General features: G+C 51.9%; 7 protein-coding genes across 7 annotated transcripts; 3 read left to right on the plus strand and 4 right to left on the minus strand.

The window, feature by feature from the left end:
* Nucleotides 1-39: 39 nt before the first annotated feature.
* N7489_003466 (uncharacterized protein) lies at nt 40-2,999 on the plus strand (the record flags this gene model as incomplete). The annotated part of the gene is made up of 3 exons (XM_056709221.1): nt 40-216; nt 269-1,941; nt 2,000-2,999. The coding sequence occupies 3 exons, from the start codon at nt 40-42 to the stop codon at nt 2,997-2,999; spliced, it is 2,850 nt and encodes a 949-aa protein (XP_056573523.1).
* A 977-nt stretch (nt 3,000-3,976) lies between these two features.
* Nucleotides 3,977-6,126, plus strand: N7489_003467 (carnitine O-acetyltransferase CAT2; the record flags this gene model as incomplete). Its single annotated transcript, XM_056709222.1, is given in 5 exon segments — nt 3,977-4,054; nt 4,134-4,179; nt 4,263-5,535; nt 5,555-5,926; nt 5,994-6,126. 5 exon segments carry the CDS (start codon nt 3,977-3,979, stop codon nt 6,124-6,126), a joined length of 1,902 nt encoding a protein of 633 aa, XP_056573524.1.
* Nucleotides 6,127-7,979: 1,853 nt separating this feature from the next.
* N7489_003468 (uncharacterized protein) lies at nt 7,980-9,360 on the minus strand (the record flags this gene model as incomplete). Its single annotated transcript, XM_056709223.1, has 2 exons — nt 7,980-8,604; nt 8,798-9,360. The coding sequence occupies 2 exons, from the start codon at nt 9,358-9,360 to the stop codon at nt 7,980-7,982; spliced, it is 1,188 nt and encodes a 395-aa protein (XP_056573525.1).
* A 444-nt stretch (nt 9,361-9,804) lies between these two features.
* N7489_003469 (uncharacterized protein) lies at nt 9,805-10,131 on the minus strand (the record flags this gene model as incomplete). Its single annotated transcript, XM_056709224.1, has 1 exon — nt 9,805-10,131. One exon carries the CDS (start codon nt 10,129-10,131, stop codon nt 9,805-9,807), a length of 327 nt encoding a protein of 108 aa, XP_056573526.1.
* A 1,994-nt stretch (nt 10,132-12,125) lies between these two features.
* On the minus strand, nt 12,126-13,257 carry N7489_003470 (uncharacterized protein; the record flags this gene model as incomplete). Its single annotated transcript, XM_056709225.1, has 3 exons — nt 12,126-12,262; nt 12,371-12,767; nt 12,835-13,257. The coding sequence occupies 3 exons, from the start codon at nt 13,255-13,257 to the stop codon at nt 12,126-12,128; spliced, it is 957 nt and encodes a 318-aa protein (XP_056573527.1).
* A 2,158-nt stretch (nt 13,258-15,415) lies between these two features.
* N7489_003471 (uncharacterized protein) lies at nt 15,416-17,279 on the plus strand (the record flags this gene model as incomplete). The annotated part of the gene is made up of 4 exons (XM_056709226.1): nt 15,416-15,580; nt 15,621-16,830; nt 16,886-16,930; nt 16,987-17,279. 4 exons carry the CDS (start codon nt 15,416-15,418, stop codon nt 17,277-17,279), a joined length of 1,713 nt encoding a protein of 570 aa, XP_056573528.1.
* A 1,131-nt stretch (nt 17,280-18,410) lies between these two features.
* Nucleotides 18,411-20,367, minus strand: N7489_003472 (Zn(II)2Cys6 transcription factor domain-containing protein; the record flags this gene model as incomplete). The annotated part of the gene is made up of 3 exons (XM_056709227.1): nt 18,411-18,854; nt 18,902-20,115; nt 20,190-20,367. The coding sequence occupies 3 exons, from the start codon at nt 20,365-20,367 to the stop codon at nt 18,411-18,413; spliced, it is 1,836 nt and encodes a 611-aa protein (XP_056573529.1).
* Between the last annotated feature and the right edge of the window lie 274 nt (nt 20,368-20,641).

A 20,641-nucleotide genomic window follows, 5' to 3' on the forward strand; every position in this document is an offset into this window, starting at 1 on the left:
GTTGCTCACTCGTTCACAGGGCTATTAGGTGCTTCCGTTATGAATAATACGCCATCACAACACGAAACAGCGCGTCGTACTTCCCAGGGTAGCAGTGGGAGTCCCGGATTTTCTGGTGAGTACCCGACTTGGGCCCGAGAGCCCCGTGCAACCGTCCTTGTCGCGACACATGGATTTCGTCACTCGTCCGATCGGGACATGCGCGGTCATCCTTGGGTTTCTCTCGCTGCATCAACAAAAAATTTACTGACTTAAACCGACCTAATAGGTCCGAACGAGCGGACCGCACCACCCGCGCTTGGGAATCGCCAAATGCCACCCCCCATCTCCTCCACATTCATATTCCTCGCGAGCCCAATCAACCCACGCGCCTGGGGCCTCGTTGGCGTCGCGCGATGTACCTAGTGGTCAGGCACTCCGACCGGGCAGCAGCATGTCGATATCCGCTATGTTAGGCTCGGACCCAGATCGGTCTGCGCGAGAACCTGCGCGGGAATCAGCGCCGTTCTTTTCGCGAGCACCTGCATCATCGACATTCGGCAATGCACCCCCGTCGTCATCTTCCGCCGCCATGTCCCCACCCACTGCCCCGGCAAGACCCTCACCGCTCGATAACTCTTTCTTTCGTCGTTCGCATACACCAGAGAAACCATTCTCGAAGCCTCAAGGTGCCCGTACATACCGGTCTGGGTCCGGTGGAGGTTCGAGTGTAGGTGGAGAGCAGTCGGTATTCGGGGGATTGACGCGTTCGTCGCTCTCACAGTATCCCGAGAAGCCACACTCAACGCACCCTTCGCCCCGAATCTCCACGGCAGAGCCACCGTACAGTGAACCGCGTCGGATGAGTCTCAACGGTCCGATCACCCGGCCCAGTAGTCAGCCACCCCACGCAGACGCACCCACACGACCTCCTGGTTACAGTCCGATCTCCCAGCCCGGAGGGGTCACGGATCGCCCCTTCGAGTCCGGGCCTCGGGCTGCATCTGGGTCGTACGGAATTCATGATCCACAGCATGGTCGGATTGCAAACATATTTGGCGAGCGGCGCTCGGAGGATACTACGCAGCGGGAGCGAGAACGGGCTCCGACGCATGGATCAGATGCCAAGTTGACCCAGCCTGAATCATATCGGTATGGCTCCCACTACGGTGAACGCGACCCGCTTGATCGTCACAAGAGCGGCTCTACGTGGGACCACGGTCGCCCTCACCCTCCTTCGCCGGAGAGCAAGCGCTTCCCTGCGCCCGAGCACGGTTTCGGGTTTGGGGCCATTCAAAGCTACACTAAATCACTAGGGTCGCAACCGGGCGGGAATAGACAACCTCAGATCTCTCTTCAGTCTCGAAGCAGCCAACCAACTCCGCCGCCTCATGATCCATATCTCAGGCACCAAGGGCAGCCTCCACGGATAGGATCAACCCCTGCTATCACCGCATCCACAGCTGCTGCATCATCGGGTCTAGCAGCCCTGGCTGATGAGGGACGGCGCAAGGGAAACGATGAGCTGCTCCATCATCGCAGCCTACTGGCTGTTGGAGTTGATGGGAAACGCGGTGGCCGTGCATCGCCGCTTCCCCAAGCCGTACAAGGCGCTCAAGCTCCATACATTGGTCCCACTGGTGAGCCAGCTATCAAGAATGAACTGGGGCGAGTGTTCTCCGGTATTGGTAGTGGTGTTGGCGGTGTCACGGCTACTGGTGGCAGTGGACCTTCGACACCATTGGGCACTAGTCCTTTTAAGCGCGATAGCCTCACAGGTCGCTCGATGAATGAAGGGATGGATGACGCGTCTAAGCTTGCTCGACCATCCTCTGCAGCCGGTAGACGGTCAAGAAAGTCGCGTGAGGAGGAGCAGATGGAAATTGAGGCCAATGACGCCCGCGGCATACTATCAGCACGTAACGCCCGTCGCGCTCGGCATTCCCACCACCATCACCATCAGTATGTTATACCCAATCAGATACAGCTCGTGTCAATCCGCATGCTAATATTCCTCTAGCCACCACCACCATCGCCACAAGGTAGACGAAGAGGCGGCTACCCTGAGCTCCCTTCAACGTCCTAGCTTCTTCCATCGAACATCCCCGGCGGAGCTTCCTGGTGCACACCATCACCACCAACATCACCATCACCATCATCACCATGCTCCTCGACCAGCCACCATTCCCGCAGCATCTCCTATCCGTGAGCCTCGTACTACGGTGAACCTGGAGCCGTTGCTTTCGAGTGTGGCCCATCTTCCTCGGCATCACCTTGGCTCAACGCTTTACACGCCTCGTATCAGGACCCCCACTGCCAAGTCCTCTTTGGATAGCTCCAAGTTTGGTTATACAACAACCCCACAGCCTCTCCCACGATTCGAACAGCGAGAGAATTGCACATTCACCGTCCGGGTCCCCCGTTTCCGAATCAATGACACTCACAGAGAGGAAATCTGCGCCCGGCGCGCCCTCTGGGGCACTGGTGTTTATACAGACGACTCAGATCCTGTTGCCGCTGCTATCCATTCCGGCTTCATTCGCGGTGCGTGGGGTGACGACGTGGACGAGTCAATGCTCGATCTGGAGATTAAAGATACCTACCAGCACGCACCGCCGCCCGAAGCCACTACCGACGGCAAGTCCCCGGCCAAGGGTCCACGCCTACCACCCATACCCCCAACAGATAAGGACTTGCACATCACCCTGCTCGTTCTTCCCCGCGTGGCCCAGTATGACAGCACTCTCATGTTCGGGCTGAAGTCCCGCAAATGGGATGGTCGCCACGACGGCATGAGCTTCAAGATCCACGCCGTGGACTGGGTGGACGAGGGCGTTGCTCGCGGGGAGGAGCGCAGCGGAGAGGCCCGTCGTAAACGTCTCCGCACCCTTATGCAGACCGGTCGCATCTGCACTGGGCCTGCTATGGCCAAAATGGATGAGCTACGTCGCGACGGGGTGCAGGTACCTCGAGTCATCGATGGCCAGGATCAACCGGCAGCTGTGCAGCCAGTCTCCTAATGGCCTATCTGCGCTTGATCTACGTTGTACCAAGTACTGGCTCCAGATGCCTGTAACGCTGACTTTTTCTTATTCTTCTTGTTTTCTATCCTTTTTCCCGCGGGCCATGTTCGGTGTACTCTCTTATTGCCAAGGTGTTGGCTGGTTTTTTCTTGTTATTTTCTTATTTGAATTTGTTCATGTTTTGTTGGCCGGATGAACGGGATCGGATGAAAGGGTGGTTTTCCTTGGTTTAGTGTTTTTTTCCTCATCTATACATAATCTAGCGCTATTTTCTATTTATCCCCTTATTACTCTGCAATGGATTGAGATCACATATCTATGTACTCCATATATCGCCTTCCGAAGTACATTTACGCTAGAAGCTCTCCCCGCATTGCGAGTGATCGCCCGGAGAACCGGAGTACATGTATTGTAGTTTGGATTTCTTTTGTATATTTTGTATATTTTCTACATAGGTATGCTTTATTATAGACATTGAATTCAAATCCCTTCTGAAACAGAAACGATGACATTCACATTCTCCTGTGATAATCCACTTCCACTCCCTTGTGACTGCGAAGATCAGCTGAAAATGGACCGAGGCTCGTTGGTGGATCTGGTATTGGTATTTCCGTATTATATACTTGTGCTTCTATGCCGAGTCGAGTTACAGATGTAGACATATATAAGAAGTCAACGCACATTAAAAACGATGAACAAAACGACAAGACATATAAGAGCCAGCTACAACGTAGATCTTCAAACTACAGCCCATTCTCCTCATCTTCTCACTGTTTCCCGTGGGAAAAAGACCAACTCGGTCGGGACCGACTGAGATACAAAGCCAGTCCCCCCGGTACCGCGTTTTACCGGCTTCCCCGCCAGCCGAGGCTTTCCTGTCTCTTCGTCATTAGGCCACTTCTTATTCTCCCTTTAAGCTTCACCTCCTTCACTTCTCCTTATACCCAAAACATCTTTTTCACATAACCAGAGGGATGTTAACTGCTTCTGCTCGAAGCCGTCTTTCTACCCTGCCAAGGCAACGCCTTCCGAATACTCTGCTCGCCCGCTCGGTAAGTCCTCTGGTTACAAACGCCATTGCTGCGAAATGATATGAATTCTTGTGGGATCCAGCCATTGACTCGCCTGCAGACACTCGCAATGGCCCCCCGACGAACGGCATCTTCGGTCCCTGAGGGTTAGTGACATACGTCCGGCGCAACTGCGGGCTATCCCTAGTCCATCCACACCGGAGAAGCAGACATGCTGACAGAACAACAGGATACAAGGAGGACCTCTCCAAGGGCAAGATGCTTCGATTCGAAGACTCTCTTCCCAGACTCCCCGTTCCCTCCCTAGAAGAGACTAGCCGTCGGTACCTCAAGTCCGTCCACGCTGTCGTCTCCGAGTCCGAGTATGAGCGCACCAAGAAGGCCGTGGAGGAGTTCATCCGCCCTGGTGGTCAGGGTGAGTCTCTGCAGAAGCGTCTCTTGGCTCGCGCCGCCGACCCTAAGATCAAAAACTGGCTCGCCGAGTGGTGGAACCAGGCCGCCTACCTCGCTTACCGCGACCCCGTCATCCCTTACGTCTCCTACTTCTACTCCTACCGGGACGACCGCGAGCGTCGCAACCCAGCCAAGCGCGCTGCTGCCATTACCACTGCTGCTCTCGACTTCAAGGCCAAGGTCGATGATGGCTCCTTGGAGCCCGAGTACCTCCGCAAGGAGCCTCAGGCCATGAGCTCGTACCAGTACATGTTCAACTGCTGCCGTATCCCCGCCGATGGTGCGGATTTCCCTCGCAAGTACCCCGCTTCTGAGAACCAGCACATCGTGGCGGTGCGCAAAAACCAGTTCTTCAAGGTCCCGCTCGTGGTGGACGGTCAGCAACTCAATGTCTCTGAGTTGGAGAAGCAGTTCGAGCGCATCTACGAGATCGCCCAGCCTGCGCCTCCCGTTGGTGTGCTGACTGTTGCCGACCGTGATCACTGGACTGCTGCTCGCAAGACCCTCGTTTCTCTTGACCCTGCCAATGAGCTGGCCTTGCAGGAGATTGAGTCTGCTGGCTTTGTGGTCTGCTTGGACGACGCTCGCCCCATCACTCTGGCTGAGCGCTGCTCGCAGTACTGGCACGGTGATGGCTCCAACCGCTGGTTCGATAAGCCTCTGCAGTTCATTGTCAACGACAATGGCACCGCTGGTTTCATGGGTGAGCACAGCATGATGGACGGTACTCCCACCCACCGCCTGAACGATTATGTCAACAACGTCATCTTCAACAAGAAACTCGATCTCTCCGCCCAGTCCGTGCGCTCCCAGCTCGCCGACCCCAAGCCCATCAACTTCAAGCTGAACGACGCCGCCAATGAGGCCATCGACTTCGCAACACAGTACCACCGCAAGCAGATCGGCTCTCACGAGCTGGTTGTCCAGGCCTACCAGGGCTACGGCAAGGGTCTCATCAAGAAGTTCAAGTGCAGCCCCGATGCTTTCGTCCAGATGACCATCCAGCTGGCCTACTTCAAGATGTACGGCAAGAACCGTCCCACATATGAGTCCGCCTCCACCCGCAAGTTCGCCGAAGGCCGCACAGAGACAACCCGCACCGTCTCCGACGAGAGCGTCGCCTTCTGCAAGGCTCACGAAGACCACACCACCCCCCCGCGAGGAGACCGTCAAGCTCTTCCGCGCTGCCCTCGCCCAGCACACCAAGTACACGCAGGAGGCTAGTGCCGGCCACGGTGTCGACCGTCATCTGTTCGGTCTGAAGAAGCTTCTCCAGCCCGGCGAGAAGCTGCCCGAGATCTACCAGGATCCCGCGTACACCTACTCTTCCTCTTGGTACCTGTCCACCTCCCAGCTGAGCTCCGAGTTCTTCAACGGATACGGATGGAGCCAGGTTATTGACGATGGTTTCGGAATTGCCTACATGATCAACGAGAACAGGTAAGCAGCAAGCATCCCGTTCCCTTTTTGAATCTATTTGTGCATATCATTAACTTATCCTTTCCAGCCTCAACTTCAACATCGTCTGCAAGCGTATCGGCGCTGAGCGTATGAGCCATTTCCTCAGTGAGGCTGCCACTGAGCTTCGGGATCTCCTCATGCCCGACCTGGTTGCCCAGGCCGAGAAGCCGAAGCTGTAGATGTGTTTTGCATATACCCGGTTTTTGTTAGTTTTGGGTGCTTTGGATTTTTGTTTCCTTACTCCAGCGCCTGATAGATGAATATATCTTTTGTTTTCTTCAACTTGGAATGTCTTGTATCTACATCTATCTGTTATTGTACACAACATGATTTGTCTCTAGCATTACGAGTGCTTTGAATAGACCGAATTGGATCGATGGGTGCATATTTCATAGAACCGTGTCCCTAACTAAGCACCACGTAGCCCCGGACCCATCGTAGATCTTAGCATTCTCGTAAGAATTGATAACGTAGGAGTTGAGATATCTATAGAAAGGTTAGTTCCCTTGCACAAGTTAAGCCTTCTTTTAGCCCTTTCCTGCTACCTACTAATAGACTATAAGGGGGAGAAATATCTAACAACCTTGGAAGACTACCTAGGTACCTAATGAACCTACCAAAACAGAAGACTAAAAGAAGACTAAAAAGACTACAGCTGTGTAAGCGCCCGGCTATTCTTATTATACAGTAGGGGAGTTATGTAGAAGTTTTATAGGAAATAGTAAATTGGCGGTATGGTAAGTCAAGATTGGATAATAAGATATGGCGCACTAATGGCTAAATAGTTATACACATATACACTGCCTTACCAAAACTCCCCCCTTCCACTCTTTTGGCTTCGACAACCACATTCAATAAAACCTCTTTCTCTTCACCGTACCAGACTCTATAATCAGGCCGGCCAGTCGAGAAATACGTCTTGCGATGCCACTTTACTGGACCATACTTTCAACCGCTCTCTGCCTAAACATTGAGGGCTGGGCGGCGTGGAGGTAGATGACTGTGGAATGCCATACGCCTCGAGGAGTAGAGTATTGGGAATCTAACGGATATTTGCCTCACTTGGAGGGGTTCGACTGGAAAGCAATAGCGCAACAACAAATTGGATTATTGTATGCATGTGGTTGTAAACCCATTCCACAAGGTGTAGTCATGGAAGATGCCAACCACCAATCTCCGACCTACAGTAAAGCAGGTACGTTGACCAAAAGGTCTTTTGTGGGAAACATCTTGGAAGTGTTCATTGTAGCAACGTCAAGATGGTTTGACGTCTGAATACTTTAAACATGTCTGAGCGGCATTGGAGAAGGTGGTTGCCACCACCTTGCTTCGAGACAAAGCCCCCTCACCATCTTCTCGTATAGATTATTCAGCCGGACAATAACTGCCGACATGTGGTATGATGGCGCGCGGAATCGAATAATCTGTCCACACAAAGATTTCAGGCGAGGATCCTGATTAAGCGCCCTCACGAGAGCGAGAGTGGATTGTCAACGACTTCGTTCGACGCAGCAGTGAGCAACACCTTTATCTAGAGCGCCATCCTTGCAATATGGCTACCACTGTGGTAGTCTTGCCTGTTATAGCACTTTGGATGAGACCAGGACCGACCCAGGCGCAGCTAGATTACCTTCTATAAGTACCGGGCACTCGCCACTCAGTGTTCACCATGGAGAACTCTGATCCTAGAAACGGAGGAGAGTCAGGGTCCCGGATCCGACTTCCGAATAGACTACGGGATTTAAGCCGGTCCCACTCTGGTTGGTTCGACGAAAAGAAAGGGGATTTCCCTTTTAGTGAACTCGGGGTGTCGATATCCGAGCTTGGTTCAACAACAGATAGAGACGAATTCGAACTTAGATCATCCACTTTGGACCGATCCTCTATAAGCTCGCTAGACCACAACCCTACTACCTATCTCGCTCCTCGTCCTCGATGTAGGAGAGCAGACTCGGCAAAGGGGGCCGCCCACAGCTTCCCTCAGGACAACTATCGGATGCAGGACTCCCTGCGTCGGTCACCACTGTGCGGCTTAATGGCAAGGCTCTCTGTAACGTCCCGAACCGGGATAGGTTTTATCGCTTAGGATCGTGTCCCGGTCCCATAGCTGCTGCTCCTTCGTTCGCTTGGCTATAGCAGTCTCTGAACTGGACTGCGTAGCAGCAGGAGCGGTTGTAGGAGCTGGAGCCGAAACAGGAGCAGGTGCAAAAGTAGACGCAGGCATGAACTCCGGAGCTGGTGTAAAATCCGAAGCTGGTATGTCATCGTCGACGTCAATCACTGCGTCTGCGAAGGTGTCGACATCCTCTTCCATGCCAGGGAGGTTAGCAGAACGTTTGACCCAGCGCCCAAGGCCCCGGGCAACACGGCCAGATTGCTGGACGGTGTTAACAGTGGCCTGAGCTTCGGTGGCCGGGGGGCGAGACGAAGAAGGGGGAGAGGACCAGGGCGACCGGGGGAGACGAAAAGACCGGCGGGAGGGGGAGCGCGCGGGCAGTCGATACCCTTTGGGTATCGGTTGGTAGTCAAAGGCCAACAAGGCAGGGGAAGCGGCGGGGGAGGAGGGAGACAACCCAACGGAGCGGGCCTGCAGAGACAGGGCCGGGATATCAGCCTCCTTGGCCGGCTCCACTATGACCGGGAGTGGGCGGGTCTCTCTAGGTAGGCGGCGATGGATTCATCTTTCATCTGCTTCAGGCTGTCATACTGTGCTTCCATGCGAGCTATGTTGGCAACGGGATCCTCCTCTGGAAGGCGATACCTCTCCAGACAGCTCGCACGAAGTTTCTGCCAGTCTCGGCGTGTATCGCGGCTCATGCCCTTCAGCCACGTCTCCGCTCGTCCACTGACGTTTTGACGGAATAGAAGACGACAGTCTCTCTCTTTTTGTCGTTCAGAGCTTTTTCATCCTCATCGACCTTTTCTCCCCGCTTCTTGCGCGTGGAGATCTCCTCATCTTGTCGAGCATAATCGCGCTCGACAGCGGTTTCAATGTCTTCAATGAAATCCAGCGGATCCTCATATCCATCCTGGAGCCCCTGCAAGGGCTTGACTTTGAATGAGGTTGGCATATCGTCAATGTGCCGATTTTGGAGTTGGTGTGGCTCGGTCGTTTCAGTTGAAACGTGCACAGGGTCTGGCTGTGAAGACTTGATGTTAGACGATGACGCCTTTTGTCTTCGCTTCTTCCCTTTCGACGGGGAAGCTAATGGCTTCAACTGTTCTTCGTCGGACGGAGATCCCTCGATGACTGCCCCCTCTAACTCCTTCTTGGCGGCTGCCCGATGAGCTTCGTCAGACAGCTTTGCACAGTCTGGATGACCTCCACGTTCAACAACGGCTCCCCAGAGAGCTCGGGAGTCAAGTTCCTTTGTAGGACTGATATTTTTCTTGCTGGAAGGCTGGTCGGCCATCCACCTGATCGCTGTTGGCTTTTTTTTTTTTTTTCAGAAAAGTCGTTCACGGCACGACTTAGTCGAAGGTCGCTCTTGTCAGCGTCAAGAACCACCCTCTGGAACCACCAAAGGCGTGTCGGCTGTAATATTACTGCAGTGCTGTGACTTGCAGTGAGATTCCTGCACATTCAAGACCCTCACGGGCAACCACGTCGCCCAATGCCACCCCATGCACTTACAGCCCTTCGCCTCGGAATCGCCCTCAGTGTTGGGGCGGGGCCTTCGCAATTCAATTTGACATGAATGCGGTTCCTTATGTGGTTGCCCGACGGCCGTGCGGTGCTGGGTGTTAAGGTTAAAAACCTTGCTCACCGACACCCGAATGCACGTTTTCTCAATATAGCTAGCTTCGACCAGCCTGTTCTGTCGCTCATGGTCGTTGAGAAAGTAGGGGCCAGAGGTCTACCCCACGATGGGAGGTTTAATACCATTGAAAACTTCTAGCCACCTGGGAAGCACTCGCGGTTCTTCGCTGGCAGGATGTTTCCTGTAGAGTCGGAAGACTTTGGCTTCGAGGACCAAGTGACGACGAAGAAGACCATCCAGAGTAGTAGGATCAGTGTTGCTGGAAACGCCAATGAACACCAGTTCGATTTCTTCGGGCTCGCAATGATGGTGGTTCAACTCGAACACTTCATGGGGTCGGACTACCGCATCAACAATATCGAAGCGCGTGGTTTCAGAAAACCCAGCTGTCTTGTTTGAAGAGTCGAATTCTGCCTTTGGCATAGTTCTACTGTCAAAGTGGAAGACAATCCTCCGCGGTGAAGAGCAAACCCCCGTTGCAGAGTTCGAGTCTAGGCTGCTCTGAGTCGAGGATTAGACGGGGCTTAACATTGGCAAAGCTGTGACCAAATGGCAACACGCTTGGTTTCCATTGACGCAATTCGTTGTCACCTTGGATATAGCGTACAGAATCCCGAAAGGAGTCTTCTCGGCCACGTCGGCTACGTGAGTGGACTCGTCGCACGCAATTTTCTTCAGTCGGTCTGATACCACCTAATAAAGTCGGCCTAGTTCCTTATTATTTCATTAGAGACTCACCTTGAGGGCAAAAGATATCATGGTCCCCTTCGGCTAAGCGATCAGTGTTCATCGGCGTTCGTTGTCCGGTCCCTCTGTGGTGAATTGAAATTATTCCATCGACTTCGAGTAAGACATCCATCAGCATGTGGAAAAATTTTAGCGTTTGTGATAGATATATTGTGTCGGACACCGCCGAGATGAGCACCCGTTAGACCGTCGTAGAAGTTCACATTTCGCGGAGGCGAGACATCTTGGCAGTGGAGAGTAGTTGACTGGGATAAAAGGGTGGAAGAGATGAGATTTCCAAGGGTGTTTCCCCGTTTCAACTTGACGAAACTACTAATGGCCTTAGACTCCGAGCGCATATAGATAAGTAACCCACAGGCTTATCAAAGGCACGAGCGATCTCGTTGAAATCCATTGCTGGTAACTGTCAATAGCCAAACGGTCAGTGATAAACCCGGAGCGGATGATTCGATGTAATCGAACTCACTAAATATGGGTTGGCCGAGAAAGTCTGGGAGCTAGGGGCGAGGAGTATGACCTCGTTAGAGGATCAGTTGTAGGAAGAGACAGAAGAAAAGAAAATTTAGGACTTCAGCGGGCTAGTGATGCGACAAGTGAGGGAAACTTGAACACCAGTCTCGTAGGGTCCAAAGCTCAATACAGAAGTTAGCATACAAGTAGGAGAAAGGAAGAATGAAGTATACCTGAGAGCTGTCCATTCCAAGGTTGCATGCTTTTTGCTGAGTTTTTGTTTAAGCTCAACCTTCTAGTTCACTTTGTCAATGGAAAAGTGAATTTCCCCATATAGATAGTGCCTTAACGGATCTCAGATGTGATTAAGTGAGAGGAAAGTGAGAGAGCGCGATAGATAGAAAACGTAGCAGATGATGGCTCAGAGACGGAATTCGGAGAGGAAAGACCAATACGGTTGAAGGAATGTGCTGGGAGATGTTTCATGGAAGGTGGAAGAGAATGATGGCCGGGTTGTGCCTTCGACCCTCAAAAGATCTCGGGAGGTCTGCGGTACTTTGATGAGAAGGATTTGGATGAGATTGTGGTGTTTCGCTTTTGGGCCAGAGTACGTGCAAAGAGAGGGCAGGGGAAATGCTTTCGGTCTCGAGAGGTCACCTGGTTAGTATGGCTACCTAGGTAATTCTATGTGGAAAGGCATGGAGTAGTCAATATATCTACGTTCAACCCCTGATTACATCCACGGATGTATCTACTCATATATGATGAAGTCAACATGTATTATCATGGATTTCCACATTAATTTCGGGTTTCCCATATGTATCGGGACCTCGACATTTCCAATGGGAAGATTTGCTACTAACAGCAACAGCCCGCACATTCTGCATGCAAATCACACTGGTCAGAACTGCAACCTTGAGAAAAAGCGCATGAAATCAAATTGCGCATTGCCACAAAGGAAATGGAAATCGGCGTCTGTCCTCGGAAGATAGGATATCGGTGCCCAGAACACGAAAGCTGCCGTCCTTCGCAAGAACTCAGGCGCCAAGATTGCAAAATCGCGCAACATCCGTTGCTTGGGGACTCAGGGGGATTTCTGTGGTCATTATCCGTCGTGGTATTGCATTGGTAGTGTATTGAACAACTAGGTTCACATTCGGATCCCTCTGTGAGGGGTCGTTTCAACGGGCCTTGGCAAGACTCGTGCTAATTGCCTCTTTTCAGTCCTTACCATCTCGCGCTGAACTCACGGCAGGCGGGTCCGCGGTTTCGGCCCCCGCTTGCCCGGACGGAATGCCCGAAGTAGTTGTTGCAGAAGACGCGGTCTGGGAGGTCGTCAGGCCGCCAATTTGTCTCTCTGTGGGGGTAAATTAGTATACGAGCTTGAATCAAGATCCACTCTCGGGGTGGGGTTACTCCGTAGGGTTACTGCGGGTTGAAAGAACGCTAAAAGGGATTTTCTTACCTAGTTCCCGGATGCGTTGCCGAAGGAGCACGTTTTCTCGGGCTAAGGAGCTCGCTTCGGCTTGGTAGAATGCACTGTCGTCTCGGCTTCCGCGCCGAGATGGACTATCCCGCAACCCCGGGAATGGCTCCACGCCCTCCGGTCCACGCGAGTCTAGCGGCCGCAAGTTCGGCGACGTCGCTTGACTAGAAGGTCGCGAGTTTCGGCGGTTTGAGAATGAAGAAGAAACCGACAATCTGTTGCCGGCTGGAGGTGCTGCCGGACCGGGGGGAAAGAAGGCCGACCGTTCGGATGCCGGGGTGGTGTCGTCGATTGCAGCAGTTGATTGCGGGTTCTGTTGCTGCTGGTATTGTTGCAGTTGGGCCTGCTGGCTGCGGATCATCTGAAGAAGGCGGTTCTACATTTCATCGAGGCCAATGGTTAGCTTACTACAACTTGGCCTCCGGCAATGAAGATCAACCCACCACTTGTGCTTCTTGTTCTTGCTCCAGTTCTTGGTGTAGCTCTCCCAACGATGGTGCGCGCTGGTGATGGGGATCTGCCGTCGCGAAGATGGGGCTACCCCCGTGACTAGACGGGCTGGCTGTTCGCAATGCATGTCCGATCGAGCTACGATGGTCGCGGTGGTCCGATGCAGGTAACTCGCCGCCAGCTCCTGGACTAGTTCCCTGCATCTCATTCAGGTTCAGATTCATGCCGGCAGCAGATCGACGTCGCTCGGATACCGACAGTCGGCTTATGCTTGAACCACGGGAAGGCCTTGGTGACGCGTTGTTCGGGTTCACCGGCGCCGACCCAGTTCCGGGAGCGGACATGTTACGTTGCGGAATCGAGGAAGAGGTTGACGACGAGCGGGATGGAGGAAGGGAATTCAGATCCGGTGACATCTTCAAGTACTAACTGCGTAGATGTTGAAGAATATGTATGGTGTCTCTAATCTGTAGGTAACGTCAGACATCCCGCACGGGCGTGAGGATCTGATGACTCAGCCTATTTTGCGGGGTCAATCACGTGATACAAATGCCGTTTAGGGAAAGTGATGCCTGAGGCTGAATAGCTAGAATGCTCTAGGAGCTCATGGACTGTCGGACTGGATCTCTTTACAACATACACCCCGAGTGAGCAGGTGACAAGTCGGATTCTTTCTCTCGGGGCTTATAGGATTCTTCCGGGACATGGGCCAGGCCAGACCTACCAAGGTCGAGCCACAACAAATCATATCTTGGCCCCTGGTTGCGCCCAGGCCAAGAGGGGAATACGCCGGTTTCTCCGAGTGGCGCTCAAATTTACAAGTTCGAAGAGTCATCTATACAGACTACAGGTAAACAAATTCGGTAGGATCGCCGCAAAGATCAACAAAGCGTCGCGTGGCGCTCCAGATACGATCTTCTCGATCCCAGCAATGTGATTTGCCATGTGCAGAAATGTACCAGACGGGTCCGGGGGACGTGCGATGTCCAGTGGTTGTTTCCGGACAACATTCCCCCTACCTTGGGCGATGTGACTTGGGAAAACCTTCTGGTCTTTTACCCCAGTGGGCAATGGCAGGTGAGGATCAGTAATCCTGGGGAAATGTAACAGTGAAATGTCCTGCAAGGGATTCCGATCAATCCATCTCTGCAATGTGTGTGTGGTTGACAAGTACGTAATTCAGACTGTTCCCCGGGGCCACACAGTATTCTGGAACGTAAAGCCGGAAGACGATTGGGGGTATTTTCATTTTTCATTTTTCATTTTACATTTGTGTATTGGAAGGATGTTATGATCGGGCCGGCATTTAGAAAGAAAAAGAAAAAGGAAAAAGAGGAATAAGCAATACTCCAGCCGATCAGAAGGTAAGCGTACTCCGAGGGTCAGAACAAGAGTTATGGACCCAGCCCTGGCGACGATCAGCGCCACCGTAATATGGGCGATTCCTCGTATCCTTTAGCCGCAGTACCTGTCCTGGATGTATGATTGACGAATGACTTGTCCTCTTCTGGTCGGCTTGACGTCACGGACAGCCAAGGCAAGTAATTCGCGACTTGGCAATCTCTTGTTTTAACAGGAACAAGTCAAGTTGGATGGAAGGGAACCATGGCCGGCCTTTTTTCCCTTCTTTTTCTTCCCTTCTATCATTTTCATAGACTTTGCATGGAGTCCATTCCGTAGAATGTCCATCACATATGGAAAACTGGAGAACCATATGGTTCGGGCACGGTCGGCAATAACGGCTCCTTGCTTCGCGGGGCACATGGGGTTTGATATCCCGATCTTCTGCATACCCCGTGATATATACAACATACACAGAATTGAGGTTGCAATGGGTATTGAACCCGAAGCGGACGTTCGGCCCAGTCCGGCAACGGGGAAGACTGGAGACGTCCCTACTCCGTATGTAGGTGGTTTTCTCCAAGGTGGGTCCGATTACCCCAATGCGAACTTCCTATTCCGGCTAATTAGCCCTGAAAGCACAAAAAGAAATTCGAAATACTTCTCTCAACCGCAGGCTGTATATTTTAGGTAATGGATCAAGGGCACTGCAAAATGTAAGTTAAAGGGGTCAATAGGCAAAAGAGGCAAAAGGAAAAAAAGAAAAAGGAGAAAAATCTGGAGAGAAAGTCTGGAGAAAAGTGGAACATCGGCATCCCGTCTGGAGTACCTGGGTAAGTAAGAGCCAATGTGATCCAGGTAAGCCAGGTAAGCCAGGTAAGCCAGGTAATCCATGTAATCCAGGTACATAAAACATTAAATTAAATTAAAAGACAACGTGGGAAAAGGTGACATGCTTGGAACTTTGTACTAGAACATCAATGTACTAGAACATGTACGGGGACAGTACTGGAAACGTACTGGAACCCTGGAATTGGCTCTTGCCTGCATTTGGCTCTTACCCTTTTTCTCTCTCCCCCGTTTCTGTATTTAAATTCCTCTTCCCTTTCCTCTTTTATTTTTTCCTTTTCCCCTTCTATTGATCTCCAGTCTCATTGTGTCCTTATTTTCTGGGTTTCTTTTACTATCACTGGTCTTGATACCAGTTTGCCCTATACCCATCTTGTACCAACAATGACGATCAGCTCCGAGAAGCCCGGGAGGGATACCGTGCATGCAGCAGAGGCTGCGCACGCCCAAGCCGTTGTCAATGCCGCTACTGAGAAGCTGGAGGAAGAGGATCAGCTCGAGGAGGCATCGCCCTCCCCCGGGGGGTATAATCGAGCTCACCGAGGACATGTGCTACGATCAATTGGGATATTCGTTCACCGAAAAAAAGAAGTGGATCATTATCACCACAATCTTCCTCGTTCAGACATCCATGAACTTCAATACATCGCTCTATTCAAACGCCGCCGCCGGAATCTCAGAGGAGTTCAACGTTTCCATGCAGGCAGCCCGTTGCGGTGCCATGATCTTCTTGGTCCTTTACGCCTTTGGTTGTGAGCTCTGGGCACCGTGGAGTGAGGAGCTGGGTCGCAAGCCCATTCTCCAGGCATCTCTGTTCCTTGTCAACGTCTTTCAGCTCCCCGTGGCTCTGGCGCCCAACTTTGCCTCTATCATGGTCGGTCGTGCCCTAGGTGGTCTGTCCACTGCTGGTGGCTCCGTCACTCTAGGAATGATTGCCGATATGTGGGAGCCCGATGCTCAGCAATACGCCGTGGCTGCTGTCGTGTTCTCGTCGGTTGGCGGATCCGTGCTCGGTCCGGTAGTGGGTGGCTTCGTCGAGGCTTTCCTACCGTGGCGGTGGAATATCTGGATTCAGTTGATCTTCGGTGTTTTCGTGCAGGTTGCCCACTACCTGTTTGTCCCAGAAACCAGAACTACTGTAATGATGGATCGGATTGCCAAATCGATGCGCAAGTCGGGCGAGAACCCCCATATCTATGGACCTACTGAGGGCATGTCCTTCCGCCAGCGCTTCCCGCCTCGTGAGCTTATGGCTACCTGGATTCGTCCCTTCAAAATGTTCCTAACTGAGCCTATTGTCTTGGTTCTCTCTCTGCTGAGTGGTTTCAGCGATGCCCTTATTTTCATGTTCATCCAGTCGCTCTCCCTTGTGTACAGCCAGTGGGGCTTCAACACCTGGCAGAAGGGTCTGGCCTTCATCCCAATTGTGGTTGGCTACTTCGTCGCTTGGTTCTCCTTCTTCCCGGTCATCAAACGCAACGTCAAAGAGCGCCGCGACAATCCGGAGAGCGAACGGGCACAGTATGAGTCTCGTTTGTGGTGGCTGCTGTACACTGTCCCCTGTCTGCCCATTGGTCTGATTGGATTCGCTTGGACCAGTTTGCCTCAGTGCCACTGGATTGGATCTATGATCTTTGCTGCCATCATTGGTATTGCCAATTATGCTATCTACATGGCCACGATTGACTACATGATCTGTGCCTACGGACCATACTCTGCCTCTGCGACCGGTGGCAACGGGTGGTCGCGAGACTTCCTTGCTGGTGTCCTCACTATTCCGGCCACGCCCTTCTTCACGAGTAAGTTGTCACACGCAACAAGTTTTCTCATCCTCATACTGACAATATTTGACAGATATCGGTGGCAAGTACCACCTTGAATACGCCTCGACCATTCTCTGTATGTCTATCCTGCCCTATCTCTCCACATGAGCTATCGGTCTAACATTCCTCTAGTCTGTATCTCCATACCACTTGTCATTGCGGTCTATATCATTTATTGGAAGGGCCCAGCATTGCGCAAGCGTTCTCCCTTCGCCCAGCAACTGGAGGATGCTCGACACCAGATGCAGGTCCAGAGCCGACGAGGGTCCAAGATCCCCCCGGCGTCTCGTGCCAGTTCGTATGCGCGCTCCCAGCAAGACCTCCGCATCCGCCCAACGCTCGGCAGCCGAGGCAACTCCCGGGTCAATTCCCAGGTGAACTCTCGCGCCAATTCACGTCGCAACAGCATCAACATCAATCCTTGATCGCTGTTCTTTTGTTCCTTGTTTTATTTTGCTGTGAATACTCATTTCCAGTGGGAGTAGTGATGGGGCTGGAGTCACTGTGATGGGAATCTATGAGCACCTTCACATTTCGCGTCCGTGCATGTTTTCATCCTCGTCAACCCTACGATGTGCGTGGCTGGCTCTATTGCTTGCACCTGACGCTCGGTGGATATCCCACTCCCGCCCTGTGGCTTTTTGCCCCTGTGCGCTTTAATTATAAGAGGCATTGAACTGGGAGAACGGACGCGGGTAACTATTACTAAAATTAATTGTCTTTTGTTTTCCTATGCTTGTTTTGACTCGAAAGACAAGATTTGCGATCTGGGCGGGTTCTCATGTATGCGATGGTTTTCGCGACTGCGATACCAGTTATGGATTATACCATTATTATTGGCTGAACAGATTGCTTTACAGTTAATCAGGACTTTGAGTATACAATTGTAGTAAAGGTGAAACCACCTGACCTCTGTCGGACAAGTAATGTAATGATTTACAGTTAGAGGAAATAGTGGCTGGGTAGCACAAACTGCAAGTATGTACCTTCAGCTCGATCTACTAGTACAGTAGTACTATATTAGGTCTTTGATCGGTCCCGACACCAAGGACACGGTAGAGACGATGTGGCATTCCTGCCGGGGGTCCGAGCTAACCCCTGTCCGGTTCCGGTCAGAAGTAGATATAGTCAATGAAGCCGAAGGTCTTTGATTCGAGAGAAGAAACCGCTTTCAGTATATAGCCTGTGGAATCACTATACTTTCGAGCTTGGGTCACATCGGGGGGCTTGTGGCTTTATCTTTGGACCGGGCCCAGACACTCCTGGATTGGGCTAGCGCTAAATGTTAAAATGTAGTTTAATATCACTCTATTACATTTGTACTTTTCAAGGTTTGCTCAAGGTCATTAGGTACATACGAGCTTCTGCCGGGTCTTTTCCTATGTACATACCCCTAGTACATGCATATGCATGCATCAGAGTATTACTGGCAGCCTTTGTCTTTTTAGTGCTCACCTTCTGCCGTTTAAAATCCAGTCTACCGTAGCCAGTCAAGGTGAGCGACTACGCAACTCAAGCCTAACGAGTAAACCTAGAGCATAGTTAAAAGTCTCGCTTTAGGGCGACGCAGAACCCAGTGGGGAAATGATAGCGCTGGCCAGGATCATACGAGTAAGTGGCAATAACGACGCAACATCCACCTTTCCTGCATGGACTGCCTGGAAGACACTTCCCAGTGTTCGAAGAGGCCTTTCAGCGGACTTGGGTGAAGTCAAATGTCCCAGTGTTTGTGTACGCGCAAGCATCCACTCTTCGGCACTGCATGCCCGCCACATTCGTTCCGGGGCAGGAAGTGGAAGCTTGAGAATCATGTTGTTGTTCAGTGGCTCGAAGTAGCTCTCGTTTAACTTCCGTGCCTTTGACTCCAGGATGTTGATTATATGCACGAAGAAGAAGTTCCGGCGAAGGGATTCCATGAACTTCCATTGGTTCCAGTCGTTTTCATCCTCGTGGTGGATTTGGAGGGCCTTCGAATGGATACTCGATAGTCGCCGGGTCATCTTCATGTTGTGAGTACAATCAATTATAACTTGAACGGGTGGCTCACCTTCAACAGGAATGAGCTGTAGAGTTCGGCATGTCTCTCAAACTCCTGCCGTCGCTCCTCGCTTCCATTGCTAAACACCGGCTTCTTAACTGCAGCAGGTATAAAGCTGTCGCCGAACAATCCCATAATCTGGTAAATGCATACAGCATGCATAGCAGCCAGGCAGAATTCCGGGGTATCGGTGTAGCTGTGGAAATTTCGCACAAGCTTCTCCCGCTCTTGGGATATCATACGATCGACGAACCCGGAACCTGAGCCAGCTGCGCTTGCATAAGCACCTACGCAAGCCAAGGCGTCTGCCATTGGTGGTGCCATTCCGCCCAAAGAGCAGCGGTATAATCTGTGGTGGACGAAGGGGGACCAGAACTCTCTATCGAGAATTAGACCGGGATATCCTCGCAGATGCTCAAGCATCTCCTGACGCAGACTGCTTGTGTCGCTCCGGATTTGACGTCCCAAACCGACTATGAATGTGTGACCGAAGATGAGGTGAGAGGGACTGCAAAGCCTATTGTCCAGGTTTACAGACATTGAACGCACCTCTTCGGTGAAACTGCTGCTGTCTGGTGAAGATGAAGAATGCGATTGGCCGCTCGGCGCGGATGGGCTTGATTCGTTTTCTGTATGGGGGAGATCAAGATTGCCTGAAACGGAGTCGGAGGTTGCTGTATAAACAGAGTCCAGTAACCCGGTGGGTTCAAACTCTGGAAGGTGCGTTATGTCTCCGTTCCACGGTAGGAAGCCCCCTGTTGTCCCAGTTGGGTAAGACCAAAAGTCGCCTGGTATTTCACCTTCTGTAAATTGCATATTTTCAAAATCAAAGGGTGGCCATGCGTCAGGCAGTTGAGCGTTAAGGTCCAGGATGGGTCCCAGAGATGCCTGATGGGATTCATCTGGAGTTTCGGCCATCGAGACAGAGCTGATCTCGGCAGAGTGTGAGTTCTCGGGTGTGACATTGATGTTCTGTGGCTGTTCCTGAATAGTTGGGACCATAGGTAGATTCGTATTGACCAGGCGCGAATTCTTCCCCGCCTCTCTTATACCAGAAGGGTAGTGGCATGAGATTCCTAATTGAGCACATCGAGCACAGTTAGGACGGGACAATGAACAGCGGATCTTCTTTTGCGCGCATGTTTCACAGGACTTCTGCTTGGATTTGCGGCTCTGGCCTCCTTTGGCGGCACATCGGCGCCGGTGTCGATCTCGTAGATCACCTAGTAAGATAGCATGTTAGACCCAGATCCTTTTCACCTATTGGGTAGGAATCAATGAACATTTGAGAACATACGTCGCGAGTAAGCTTTGTTGCAAATCTCACAACGGGATCCATTGTCATTGGCAGAGTCCCGGGAAGCAGATTTCGACTTGGACCCCTCCATGGAATTCTCACCAGGAAACGGCTCAGCCTCGATGTCATCTTTACCAGCTGTCATTAATCCCAGAGTGTGGAGTGTGTTGTTAGCCATGTGGCACTGTCAACAGTGGGTAGAAAAACGGGGTAAGTTCAGGGAATACTCGCAGGATTCGATCATCAAGACGGCCCCCAAAATTAACCGTTGGGTTACTTTCGCGCTGACGCTAAGTAGTTAGCCTGCTAACTTCAGCCTGGTATATTACCATTCAGCACGCGAGCTGTGCAGAAACATTCAGTAATTGGGCCGATATCTTGACCATGAGAAGCAAGTCTTGCGTAAAGGCATTCTTCCAATACTATTGCTATTTCCGTGTAGATCTCAAGGC

Source organism: Penicillium chrysogenum, assembly GCF_028827035.1.
Source record: "Penicillium chrysogenum strain IBT 35668 chromosome Unknown utg000001l_segment0_segment0, whole genome shotgun sequence".
Taxonomy (NCBI): domain Eukaryota; kingdom Fungi; phylum Ascomycota; class Eurotiomycetes; order Eurotiales; family Aspergillaceae; genus Penicillium; species Penicillium chrysogenum.